We start from the raw sequence: 14,493 nt of genomic DNA, 5'->3' as shown, positions 1-14,493 counted from the left end.
GCTGGATTCAGCAGGAATACGAATACAAACTATAAACTAAACAGCGTTTGCTTTTGCCATCACACTGACTTGCTTTCACTCCACCTTCTCATCTGGGAAATAAAACGGGAGAAGGATCATTGAAATAGGTTGTACGTGCTGACTGTGGCAATTTGTTAAACAGCGTGTTACCGTGAAATTAACTGCAGGTCTGCTTTGAAAGTCATCAGGTTTAACATTTAGACATTAAAAAGTAATTGACACATTACTAGCAAGACTGCATGTTGCATTTGTGTCAATTGCATTTCACAAATGTGTTTGTTTTATGTAAAAGGGTAAGATTTTATGACACAAACAGATGGTCAGCTATAAATCGTCTTCCACATCTAAGTGAGGCTGTATGGCGTTAATATGGTGTGGAATATAAGCAACTATATCTTATATTCTTACATCTATGTCAGTCCAGTTAATAGGTTTGATCGTTTATCCCAGTTTTTGAAGTGTTGCTAACTTTCACAGCTTTTTCTGTATGTATGCATATGTATATCATGCGGTCTCTCGGGGTAGAAGGTGCTTATCTTTGCCACTGGTTGCTGTGCAATCATTTATTGAGGTGTGGAAAAAAGGTCAAACAGGTTTATTTTATTGCCTCAGATGTGTAACCTTGTAACATATTGACCCTTTTAATGCTTATTATTAAACCAGTATGTGAGCATGTTACCGTTGTTGTAAATAAAAAGCTAAAAATATACGTTAAGATCATTATTATTATTTTATTATTATTATTATTATTTTTTATTATTATTTTATTTATTTTTTTATTTGATGATCCAGTTAATCTTGATTGTGCAATGTGTACATATTAGATGAGACTACACAAATGTACACAAAAATCCCAACTGTTGAATTATTACTTAAGGTCATTAACTACAAGCTTATTATAACAATATTATTATAACAATACGTTTATTCTGCAGTCACGTGAGTTGTACATATTGTCATTTTTCAAGGCAACTTAGACCATTTACACAATTATCTCACAAGGCTCAAGAGTAGTGAGCTGAGACCCTTGCCAGCTATTTATTATGTATTTACAGTGCTTACAGTGTTTTGAGGACCTGAATCTTATAAAACAATCAAGTTATTATTATGTGTGTGTGTGTGTGTGTGTGTGTGTGTGTGTGTGTGTGTGTGTGTGTGTGTGTGTGTGTGTGTGTGTCATTTTGGACCCCAGTTGAAAGTAAACACACGGTAACCTTCACCTCTTCCTGATACAACTGGCCACTTCCCACTGTGCAAAACTTCAGCAGTTCATCCAGACATCGGTGTGTTTCCCAAAATACAAGAAGCACATTGATCTTATGGTGCAGATTGACCTGTATTAGTCCAGCTTGTTCCAGTTTTCCTGCTTTTTGTGTTAGGAAACCTGTATTTGCCACTGCAGATATCAGACCAGCTGCTGTTTACAAAATACCATGGAGTAAATTCCACTTGCAAGCAACTTCGACAGTTTATCTTATCTAACCATGAAAAGAGATTTTCATTTCTAGATATTTTTTTTGTAACCTATAATTAGCAAAATGAGCCCTTTTGGGTTTACTCTCGCCCTCTTAGAGCTTACTGTGTGGTTATAAGCCTTGCCGCTATCAAATTTATCCAGCAGGCATTTTTGCCTTTGCTTCATTAGCAGGTGGTCTATCGGTCTGTGATATCAGGCCCCATATTGAGACACTGCTTTTAAAGTATATGTGAGTAGATAGAGCTTAAACGGCCTCTCTCTGTCTCTCTGGACCCTGTTTTGTTGGAGGATATGAAAAAAAAAAGGGGGGGGGGGGCAGCCAGAAACAAACGCATTGCACGTGGCAGCTGATTTTGACCAGATCTGGACAAATCATTCCAATATGAATAATGCTGTCTGCAGAGAGAGAGCGAGAGAGAGAGAGAGAAGTCTCCTGCATCTCACAAAAGAAACATTGTTTTGCTACATGTTTGATACAAAACACACGTCTAAAATTTAGAGTTTTTCCAACTTCTTTTGAGGTAAAAGCTGGACGCTTTTATGTGTAATCACACAGAAGAAACAGTAATCAGTTCCATATGCAGCTGTTTAGAATTAACCACTAGGTGGCAGCAGAGATCGTCTTACTGTACCCGACATCCTTTATTCTCTCTGGTTCTCCCGATCTAATTTATTTGATTCACTGTAATTGGCTTGTGTGCCGAAGCTGGTATTTAGAGGAGTGTTGTTTGTACTTCAAAGGGGGGCAGCAGAGAATTATTTGTAGGCTCAAAAAGGCTGTAACTGATTCCAAACAGTAGGTGGGAGATCAGCTCTCTTATTATCTGCCTCTTCTTACATTTAGCAGTGCCACGTCAAGCAAATTCTAATTCTCAAGTTTTGTTGTAAGGTCTAATCCTCCCCCACCCCTAAAAAAGACAAAAAAAGGAAGCTTGAAAACACCAGATGAATGTTCTCTTCTTGTCCAAAATATCAAATATGCCCTCATTAAATCAGGAATCGAGAGAAGTATGGAATTTATGTGAAAAAACCCACACATTTTCTTAAATTTGTACAATAACAGAGAAAAATATAGGAATTGATATAGTATTTTTTTTTTAGAACATGTGCACACAGACAAAATTCAAGAGTAATGACTTCAAATAAATGAGTAAAAACAAAAAGTTCTTAGAAACTTATCACTCTAACAAAATGTTTGCATTGGAGCACCTCAAATGACTTTTCACAAATACTTAAACTTTCATTCGTGTATGAATGTCGCTGCTGTTTCCAGAGAGAGCCCAACAGATGCTGAGAGGAAATCTTGCATGGACCCGTTATGGAGCTGGAGACACAGCCCATAACTGGAGCTACACCGTAACATGAGATTCTGCTGGGCGGGATGAAGCAGCACCAAGGAGGGGGAAGAACAACAGAGTGGTGTGTGTGTCTGTGTGTGTGAGTGTGATGTGAACCTCAGAAAGAAAAAGAAAGCAAATTAAAGGGGCGTGTGTTTGGGTTAAAAAAAAAGAGAGAAAGAAAGAGACTTACAAGTGTGAGGAGGGAGTTTCCAAAGTTTTCAAAGAGGGTGGCATATTCTGCACTTCACTCTCAGCTTCCAAAGCCTCAGCACTTACACAGCCTCACAGCCTTGCAGGAAGCACAAATATGTGTGCGTGTGTGCTGGTTTATGAGCAACGGTGGAAATGTTTGCATTTCATTAACTTACCGCTGTTGGTGTAAAGGTGGATTTTAACCTTGAGACAAAGGGGAAGAGAACTTCCAAAATGGGATAGAAAAAGCAATCAAACTGACACCTTGAGTTGAGACACTGGATTTGGGTGAGTCAGAGAGACAGGGAGGACAAAACAGTGGATGGATATGGGCAGAGAGCGACTCACTCTGGGACTGCTGCTGCGTTTGGGCATCCTGTTCACTGCTGTGTGTGTGTGCATTCATCTTTACCTGGAGAGAGGTTGGCAGGGTGCCTCAGCACCCTTGGCTTTGAGACGTCCAACTAAATCTAATCAAAAGTGGGGTGAACAGAGTAAAATGAAACAGGTGTCTGCAGAAGAAGCAGAGGAGCTGGGCAAAAGCATTAAAAGGAGAATTTCTTATGTTCACAAACTGAAGAAGGACAGTCTAGTTAGGAAGACTGAGGGAGACACAGAGGGCCCCTCACCACGATGCTGCCCGCCTCTGCAACTACACAGAAAGGTATGTTTGATATACCATCAACTTCTTAGCTCTTAATTGTTGTGTTTAAGATTTTTGTCAGGTTTATCTGATTCCTAGATCAGTGGTTTCTTACTGAGTAAGAACTACTGAGTTAATGCTCGGTAAATCCCAGAAGGGTGATGATGGAAGAACAGGCAGCAGAATTGATGCATGTTCAACGAGTGCCTCTGAAATGCTTTGATGTCAAAGAAGAGAGGGTTTGCCACTCAGATTTCTGGCAGTACAGGACTGCATTTATTTTTCTGAGACAAGTGTTGGCCTAACACACAATGACAAATCAAGCACTCCCTTAGTGCATCAGCTGCAAATCTAAGACAGTCAGCTCTAACAAAGAAACACTTCATTTGTGTGTTCTAAAGTGTAGGGATAGCTACCTACTGAGCTATCCCTGCCCCCTTTTTTTTTTTTTTTTTTCTGGAGCAAACATTACTTTACACACACTCAAACACACACATGCATGAACTCCAGAAGCTTGACCCTGTGACCCACGAAGGGTGTGTTAGTGCAGCAGCTTAACAAGGGCAGGGATAGCTCAGTAGGTAGAGTGGTGGCCCCATGATCGGAAGGTCGGGGGTTCAACTCCACTGAACTGCTACCCTGAGGTACCCCTGAGCAAGGTACCGTCCCTACACACTGCTCCCCGGGCGCTGCATTGGTGGCTGCCCACTGCTTCACTGGGTGAATGGGTTAAATGCAGAGGAACTATTTCCCTATGGGGACTAACACATACACATTACATTACATTACATTACATTATTACAACCCTCCACTTCCCTCCCCTCTGCTGTCTCTTCATGCATTTCTCTTTGATTCATTTCTGCTCTCCACCGTTGCCTTCATGTTGTCATTTGATCTTCCCATCCATCATTCTTCCTTTTGTTCCCCTTTCACTGCCAATTTCTGTCAACCCTCCCACCAGCAACACACACACACACACACACACGGTGAGCTCTTTCCACCCTACTTTAGTTTTTCATTCTGTTACATTGGGATAATAAATGCTTCTTCGCTTTTCTGTCTTTAAATCTTTAATGACCTAAACTAGAGACAAAGAAGCCTCAGCACAAGAGTTTTAAATGCCGTGAAAAATCACTGCAGGGCTATCATTCCATGCCTTGAGATGGGCACTTGTGCACCATCAATATTACATAGCACCATATGCTCACTCCACCTAATTTCTAACATAAAATTTGTCTCCTAAGATGCCCCGGAGGTGCCCAGATAAAATTTTCTGTGTCATGCGCTGCTGCTATTTAGCTCTCTCGCTTCCTCTCTACCTAGACTGTGCTTTTCTTTCCTTTCCCTCTCATCTCGAAGACGTGTGTTAACGCTTTTGCTCTGTCATGTTACCTTGTCCCTCTCATGCTCCGTTTTGCTTCCTCATCTCTGCTGTCTGAATCACTTTAAAACTTCAAACCCGCCTTCCACTTTCTCTAACCTGTCTTTCTCTTATGTTCTCTCTTTTCCTTGAACATCGCTCTCTTGCTGTCTCACTAGCATACTGCTTTCTTCTCCCTGAACATATTCATGCAACTCAGATAAAATAAAATAAAAAGCTGCAGGCTGCCGTAAGGAAAATTACATTTTAAAACCTAATTTCCGGTGAGGCTTTGTAAAGCATTGTGCTTTTATAAGCGCTCACTGATTTAGGAATTTATGTACTGAATGATTTGTTCAGTTCAGCATTTCCTGGTACTGTAAAAATGAGAGCATGTAGACCTTATCCCAGTCCACCTTTCTATGCCATTTAAAAGATCTGGGTATCAGTTAAGGCACCACGGCGGCACAAAGCCTGGGGCCTTTCTGTGTGGCGTTTGCATGTTGTTTGTGGGTACTCTGGCTACCTGTCATACTCCAAAGACATGCACTTAGTGGGGTTAGGTTAATTAGTTATTCTGAAATGCCCATAGGTGTGAATGTGAGTGCAAATGGTTGTCTCTCTCTGTGTTAGGCATGCAACAAACTGGCAATCTGACCAAGCTGCACTCTTCTTTGCACCCTATGGCTGTTGGGATAGTCTCCAGCTGATGCTAAATTGGGTAAGCAGAAGAAGATGGATGGTATTAATGCCACTATTGTGGAAAGTGTTACACCTACCATGAACACAACTGGTTTCATTCACACTTTTACCTCCTTGTGAGCTGCGGTGAAGGTAATTGATAATTAGTAAAGATAATCGTACTTTTATACCTCTTCATATGGCTGGATGATCTTCACGAATTACATAAAAGAAGGGGCATGTGACTGCATCTATGTTACAGATGACTCATGAAACTAAACAGCTCTGACCAGACAATTGATAACATGTACGTGAGGCAGTATTCAGACTGAGGTGCATTAATAAACCCCATACAAATAGACTAGAGTATCAGTTGTTGTGTTCAGATTCTAAAAATCTGTAACAGATCTGCTGAAAATGCTACAAGCAACAGCTGAACACGAGTCTTGAGAAGGGAAACAACATTTGACAAAACAATTCAGCATGTCACATAACGTTTATTACCAGATGGCTGACTTGAAGTTATTTGATTACATGTAAATTTTCCGTGCAGTGTTGTTACAGAAGTGCAACGTAAAACATCAGGTCAAATGAAATTGACATGACTGGTATGCATTCCATTTATACCAAGCAAATTATCCTAAATTTGTAGTTATTTGAATAAATAAATCTTTGATTTTATAGATTTCAGATTCATTTTACTTAAAACTATTGCTTTGTGTTTGCAAGAGAAAATAATGTTTGAGTGCAGATACTTATATATGCAGTTTTGGTTCGCACTTTAAGGCCCTCTTAGCTACATTTTAAGCCTTTTACAGTAATTGTGGTCTCCAGGTCTTCTCATTGCACATATATGATAAAGAAGCAAGTCATTAGATCACAAAATATTCAAGCACTGAACAAAGTAGGTGGCTGCACAGTTTCCTCATAGCAAGGAAGTCAGGGTTCAAATCCACCGGTCAAATTTCTAAGAGTTTCTGTGTCCTGTGCCTCTCTGAGTAATCTGGCTTCATCCCCCTACCAAAAGATGTTAATTTGTAAATAGAGGATAGGTTTAAAAGGTTATCAGGTTATACCTGGGATAGATTCCCAGATGGATGGATAAAGTAGTGGTCATCCATTTAATCAAAAATGCACAAGGCCTAACAGTTTTTAGGTTCTTCTGAGCAAAAGCGAATAAAAGTAAAAGATAATTGAAGAACAAAATAAAGCCTGTGTTTAGTAATTAGGGCTTAATGATACACAGATCTAATGTATAGCTGTCTGTACAAATCCATATACAATATTTTCTCTTTCACATTAGCTGCTTGGTCGATGATATTGCTACTGCACACCAGCAACTTAAGTACAACAGCTTTATAAACACAGCACTTGCTGATCTGTCATCTTTGCTACACTTTGAAAATGTCAGACATTAACGATTTTCAGCTTTGAGGCATTTTCTGAGCAAGATGAAGTGAGAGGTCATTAGAAAAGGCAAATCTCATTTTAAAACTCATTCAAGAGGGTAAAGCACAGGAGAGGTTGCTACTGTACCACACTTTACCACCTTGAATAACAGACGGTTGCTGACACATTCTGTCTCCCTTAATAAACTGTACAGGTATGAGTGTGAATTAGAGCCTCAGGGTCTTTTTTATAACCAATCTAAAGGAAATGTAATCTCTTGGCTGTCACACATCCACGTTAAAACACACACACACACACACACACACACACACACACACACACACACACACACACACACACGCGTGAGTCTTCTTGAATCATTTACCTCATGCAGTCTTTCTTCCCCACTGGGAAAGGAGCAGAGGGGTGAGTTGGTAAATTATAGACACATATAAAATGTGCTGGTCAAAACAACAGCAGCGGGGGTGGAAGGGGAAACACGGGCAAACCAGTGTCTGAATGGCAGAATTCTGTCACATTTAACACATTTACAGGGATAGCAATGTTACATATCCAATGTTTGAAAAGGGCTAAAGAAAGAAAGACAGAAGAGAGCAAACACAGCAGGGCTCTGGTGACTCAGCCCCCTGACTTTAACAGCAATAAACAGACTGCTGGCCTTTTCTCACAGTGACGCACACACAAAATATATAACCTACACACTCCAACGCAGGTCCATCTCCCAAGCTGAAATGCTGGCGACTTGCAAAGTCACGAGAAGTCACCATATTATATCTGCTAATTTAAGCAACTATTCTTTCTATGCGGATTCTGCTTTGACCTACTATCCTCCCATTGGTTAGAGAGGAAGGGCCGCCACTGCCATAACTGGATAATAGTAACAAATACCATCATTGTATAATGTAGCCATAATAAGGTTAAAAGGTTTGCAACAAAAAAAGTGGTAACAATATATCCTGATGTGTAGCAGTTGTAGTGGTGCAACAAATTGTCAGTATTAGGAGTCTGTATGTAATCTCAATTTTTCCCTGTATGGTCCATATAATATAATTACACAATGCACATGCATGATGAAGTTTCTGGCACACAGTTTTTATGCTGATGTTAAGGCGAGAGGAAGCACTCAGGTCGGATATCAACTTTTTCTGAGTTGGGCATCAAAGTTTTGTTGCATCTGTTGTGAAGACTAAACATCTTGTTATCTTTAAAGCTTTGCATGACTAAGAAGTAGTTTAGTGCCCTGTCCAATTTTGTGTACAGTATGGTTTGTGATGCTAATAGGTTTTTGTATTAACAGCTCACCTGCACTACCAGTGATCAATACTTCAGTGCTGTCTTTGCTGTACATTTACAAATGTACATTTACAAATGTACAGCAAACCTAACAATACAACAATCAATGTAGATTGTCCATCTCAAGAGTCTTCTAGATAAATAATCTTTATAAAAAGCATAAAAAGATGTAGTATGTTGTAAAGAAATGTTAATCCCCTGACCCCTGGATGTTTTGAGGTTGTATAAACTGAAAAGACAAATTACTGTGTTGTTTAAAATTCTTTAGCTGAGCGTAGCAGAGCATTCAGAATTAAGAGGTGTATCTGTAGTAATATTGTTTTAAGAAAGTTTTCAGCTGTGTTACAGAAAGACACTTCTGGCACTGAGGAAAATGGATAACACTGAAATGTAACATTAAATAGAGCTTATGCTTTTCAAAGTATTGACTTGTAATCATTTACTGCTTAAACGCAGTTAAATTCAGCAGCAACAACAGCATGCATCATACTGATCAATCTTAATACAGTGATGTTGTTTCAGTCCACAATTTTGCTATGAAGCAAGAGGAAGAAATCTGTGCTTGGAGCAACTTTCTTTAATTTAAGGACACTTTCTACTCAGTCTGACTGCTTCCTGTTAAAAAAAGACATTACTGATTGTTACTACTGCATTTACTCTCTGTAATGAACTCTAAAATCTAAAACCAACCTTGCCATCACTTAATATTAAAACATCATCATCATCATCATCAAAATTCATATAGAAATGGAGTACTATTCATAAATTGCTACTTGTACCAGAAATCACTTCATAGCTATCTTCTCAAGTCTCCCTTCCATATCCACAGTGTCCTATTTCACACTGTGAATGTATTTTGAGAGTCTGCGACCTGTAAAGCTTTTACTCGGGAATTCAGTGGCAGCATTATTCAGAGATTACTTGTAGATAGGTCGGCTGCCAATCACATGTCAAACACACTGAACCTCAAAGCCCACAGACAGGCTGTAAATACAGTAAATCACTAGTGAAAAGCAAAGATGAACCATGGATTCTCTTTTCATTTTAGACTATTTTACCAGTGGTGTTCCATCAGGACAAGCAAGGCAGGCACTGCTTGCCTTGTCAAATCTAAAAACAGATATAAGTGAAAATGTACCAAAGCAAATTGACCTCTCTCCTTTCATCTCAGACAGTCCTGTCATAAAGCTTGTCGCATGCCAATTAATATGTGCATCCATCCTTTACATTACTGCCGTCTTGTGGCTGCAGTCAGATGTTGTCGTTGTCGCTATTGTGCTTCTTGCAGTCTTGTAGAAAACTGCATATTTGTCGACAACATGTAGGGAACGATATTGGCATACAGGCTTTCTAAATATCACGCTATTTGCCATTCTTTCAAGTTGTTCCCAAAATATGTTATATCTTTAAAGAAAGCATTGTCAAGAGAAAGAGAACGAGCTGTCTACCTAGTTAGAAATGTTATATTATAATATTAAGCTCAAGTTACTCGTGTCCAGTTATTATCCATTACCTGCTACCTACATAATGTTTGTGGAATCACAGTAAACATTGGTCATGCTACCCTTGCCTGATTTTTACTGCACTATAAAGAAAACAAAAGGAATATATGCAAAATACATTATGATTCCCTTAAAAGTAAATTTAGAGTATAGAGTGAGGTCTCCAGAGGTTTTTGGCTCTTGGGGGGTTTTTTTTGGTTTTTTTTCAACCACTGCATTTGTTTAGTTTTTTTTTTAACATTTTTTATGTGATGGGACTGCTCCAACTCCAGCTTCAAATGACATCTAAAGACAAATGCTCCAAAATCTAATTCACATTATCTGTAGCCTTGAGTCAAAATGAATCAATTTACATCTGTGAGAGACAAAAACAGTGATCGTGTCAAACTTTTTCTCATGAGAGTAAATCAAACCACTAAAGTGAAAGATGATCAAAATTGCAAACTACATGCTTGTTGTCTGTAGGAATAGAATAAACGCTACTATATGGCCTCAAAACCTATAATTATAATATTCAAAAACAACCAACAAGCCAAAGCAGTCTCCAGTTTAATTCAAATGATCCTTTTAATTAGCTGAGACACAAATTCATTCATTGCAAGGCAATTTTTAATTACTTTTGTTCAAATGGGTAACAGCTTGATTATCAATGAACACTATGCTTCTGAGCATTGATTAGTTCAGAGTTAGGATAAAGTGAGAACAGAAAAAGCAATCCTGCTTCAATCTCTGCCAGGCGGTATCAGGTCCCAGTAGATTTTCTTAAGCAGACACCCTTATGTCACGGAAAACTGAAAGATTTGCCTCTGCAGACAGAGAGAGCAAGATAAAAGACTGCTGAAAAGAAGAAAAGAGGTTGACCTTGTATAATCCCAAAGGTGTGACTCAAGTCAGATCACTGGCACCCTTAAGCACCAACTGAGATGCTCAGAGAACTAAGAAGTCACAAGAACTAAGTGCTAAGAAAGCTGGTACATTACCTGCCTGGTCTTAAGCTAAAAATTCCATATCCATTAGCAACACTGCATGTTGCAGATAAAATATTTACATCTCTATATGAACTCCACAAAAACGTATATAATCTTATAATGACAAATTTGTAACACATGAGCTGAGTAGTCACTGTACATTTTCTTATGTTTAATAAGAGAGCTTTATTTTTCTCTTCAGTCACTTGTCAGAAATGTCAATATAAACTTTAGCTAATCTGACACACCTGCCAAAAATAAATATAAATATAGATAAAAGTGCCTGAGAAACTTCTCAGTATGCACAGTAGTGATGGGATTTCCGGCTCTTTTTAGAGAACCGGCTCTTTTGGCTCGGCTCACTAAAAAGACAAGCTTTATGACAGGACTCTTTCGGCTCCCAACCGGCAACTCAGGTTGTTGTGTTGCTTTAATTAATTTATTATCAACAACAATATAAAATTATGCACAAAAGGAGTTACTAATGTAAAAAAAAAAGTGGTTTTATTTATATATGTTTATATATGAATATATGCAGTGGCCCTTGGGGACAAGGCACGTACAAACTCCAAAATGCATTTCTAGCGTTAACTGAACTTCCAAAACAGAGCTACCTAGATCACTTAAATTACACAATTGAAAGCATATGTGTATTGTTTGTGTATTTATACACAAGCACTCATATATATTCAAATAATTTAAAAAAAAATCATTTACCTGTTACTACCACACACCAAATCCAGTTATTGGTACTTCCTGGCTAGTGTAGCCACTAGGTAACAAAAAGCTCAACACTGCCCCCTAGCATCCTGGAGCATTCTGTTGTGTTTGTACGTGCTTCGGAGTTTGTACGTGCTTTGTCTCTAGGGGCCATCGTAAATATACTTTTATTTATTCACTCCACATAAAATGTAATAAATCAATCATATAATACAAAAACCAACTATTTACATTTCAACTTTTAACTATTTAAATTTTCAGCTTTTTCCTTTTAAACAAATTTAAAGTGAAACAACACAAAACACTGCAAACCACAACACAATCAAATATAAATATGAAAAAATTTGAAAACAAAAAGAAGATACACATTCTCTGTCAGCCCTGCGACAGACTGGCGACCTGTCCAGGGTGTACCCTGCCTCTCGCCCTATGACAGCTGGGATAGGCTCCAGCGCCCCCCGCGACCCTGAAAAGGATAAGCGGAAGCGAATGGATGGATGGACATTCTCTGTCATATGGGCCTGCATGAATAAACTTTCTGAATCCTTTATCATCCGCAACTGAAAATAGTTGTGGATGATTACTATACCTTTCTAATGTGACGTTGTTGTCCCTGGCTCTCTTTCTCTCTCTTTCCCTCCGGCTCTGTTCCTGTGCTACTGCGAGTGTAACTACCGGCCCTCCCCCCTCTTCCCAGCGCAAAGCACGAGGCTCGCGTGCGGAGTGAAGCGGAACAAAAAGTTAGAGAGAGAGGGTGAAAGAAAGAAAAAGAAAAAAAACACGGCTCGCATCGTTCACTTCAAAGAGTCGGCTCTAAGATCCGTTTCGTTTGCGACCGACACATCACTAATGCACAGTCTATGAAGCTTTAAAGAACCATACCAGTGGCTTGGTATGTTTTTAGCACATTTACTACCCTATACCTAAACCCTATAGCATTACATCAGAGTGTACTCCATCAAAGTGACCATCAAGTCTGCATTACTTTTAAAAAAATAATGCAATTGCCATGCAATTCTGCAGATGAACTGTGCATAAATAATGTATTGAGTAAAGGCTATGCAGACACTATCTTCACTTAGTCACTTTACAAAGCAAAGATTTAATCATAAATCTTTTTGTTTGTTTAGTGTTTTTCACCAATCTAAACTCACAATTTGAAACCTGTTCTTTTTTTTTGGGGGGGGGGGGGGGGGGGGGGGGCAATTGACTAAACTAAAGTCGAATATTTATAAAGTCAAATGCAAAGCAAATGCATCTGCAAACTATAAACTTTTAAGAAAGCATCTAGGTTTTGTTGTTAATTCATTGAAACTTGCAAGCGCACTGCTGTGGCATTTCAGGTTTGCATTTGCCACACTGAGTGCAAAACCGACTTTATTTAAGTGATCTTTCTTAGAGAACAGCACAAGCAGAATAATCCGCTTTTACCGCAGGATCACAAGCACCTCACAAGCAGGCTACATAGGAAGTTGTGCATTAACCGCAGGCAGAAAAATCACAGAAAGGGGTGTAAATATGTTTAGACATACAAAACCTTTGATTTTCTCAACTTTTGGATCATATTGCTGCAGTGACATTGCAGCACAGATTATGCGTAGACCATCCCCTAGAAAAACAAACAGCTCTAGACAGGCACGTAGCTTTTTTTTCTCAATATGAGATTAGTATCAAAGTCCAGCCAAAAGAAAACAAGCTACTACGTGGTTGTGCCAAGTTATGTCAGGGAGAGCACAAAGAGAGCTTTCAGATAATCAATTACCTATTTTCTTAAGAGTTTATAGAAATATGACTATTTTACTTTCATGAGCAAGCTATCTGCACTTTTTTTTTAAACCATGAGAAACAACTGAGAGCACATGGCCTAGTGCAGCCAAGGCTATATTAATACTCTTTTGATTTGTCAAACTGTTAAGATAACAGCTGGGAGCTTTCACTCTCAACTTTTAAATGTGTTATTTTGTACAAACCCAACCTCCAACCACATGTTGCTGGAGGAAAGTCACAAATCACTCAGTGCACTTTATGTTACAGTGAGTCTGCTTTGTGTGCTAGCTGCCATCACACAAAGACGCCCAATGGAGGACAGAGGGCGTTCAGTGTCAGGATCTGAGTCCAATGTCCTGATCGCACAATACTCCCTTCAGACTTGTCTGGAACATTCCAGAAAGTTCTCAGCCTCCATCCAAACCGTCATGAATAAGTGCATTGACCTCTGAAACTGGACACCCTCACTCCCATCTTTGCTGCTCACCTTCAATGCCCATCTATGAATGCATGCACACACAGGTTGTGAATTCAGCTTTCAAGCTAGCAGTGCTTAGAATGTCAGCAAAACACTTGCTTGTTAATGAAGCAGAAATTTCAGTAGCACCATGCTAATATGGCAGCAGACACCACTCAGCAGCAGAGAAGGCCAATGAACCTCAAGAACAATCATTTAAAGAGAATGCAGCTGCTTTGAGACTCATTTAAATCGGTGCTATCTCTGTTTGGAAAGGAAGTTTCTGCCTTAAAGTCTTTCACTCTATAAAAGTTATGTTAATGACAAACAAATGTGAAATGAGAATGAGAATGGGAAACACAAAGGAAAAAAAAACAATTATACATGAATATCACAAAAAGGATTATCGTTAAAATTACAGCCCTGTGCAAAAGTCTTGAGCCACCCCATGTTCTATGCAAGAGAGAACATCAACTTTTTAGACACCAGTGAATCTCTTGTTGAAGTATAATCACATTTTTTACAGTGCTGTCAAGGAGTAAGAGGTAAAGTGGTCTCCCTGAGCAATAGTTCTCCAGGCTTTCTGGAGGTCTCACAGGCTGTCTTTGGTCATTGGCTGCTTTTTCACTCATTTTCAGTCCAGTCCTTGTACCTGACCATTT

At 39.1% G+C, this 14,493-nt stretch overlaps 1 protein-coding gene across 3 annotated transcripts in view; it reads left to right on the top strand.

Annotated features, from left to right (window-relative positions):
- The first annotated feature begins 2,964 nt into the window (after positions 1-2,964).
- The window catches only part of mettl24 (methyltransferase like 24), a 39,568-nt gene continuing 28,039 nt past the window's right edge, over positions 2,965-14,493 (top strand). The window contains exons 1-2 of one of the 3 annotated variants that reach the window (XM_004541755.3): positions 3,051-3,694; positions 5,667-5,754. In XM_004541755.3, the coding sequence (XP_004541812.3) occupies positions 5,743-5,754 (12 nt within the window). In that variant the 5' untranslated portion in view covers positions 3,051-3,694; positions 5,667-5,742. Of the gene's footprint in view, positions 3,695-5,666; positions 5,755-14,493 lie in introns of all 3 variants that reach the window. The other 2 variants (XM_023154484.3, XM_023154478.3) reach the window with 2 other exon arrangements.

This window comes from Maylandia zebra, linkage group LG15 (genome assembly GCF_041146795.1).
Source record: "Maylandia zebra isolate NMK-2024a linkage group LG15, Mzebra_GT3a, whole genome shotgun sequence".
Lineage (NCBI taxonomy): Eukaryota > Metazoa > Chordata > Actinopteri > Cichliformes > Cichlidae > Maylandia > Maylandia zebra.
The sequence above is the reverse complement of the archived record's forward strand: the minus strand, read 5'-3'. Positions and strand labels throughout refer to the sequence as shown.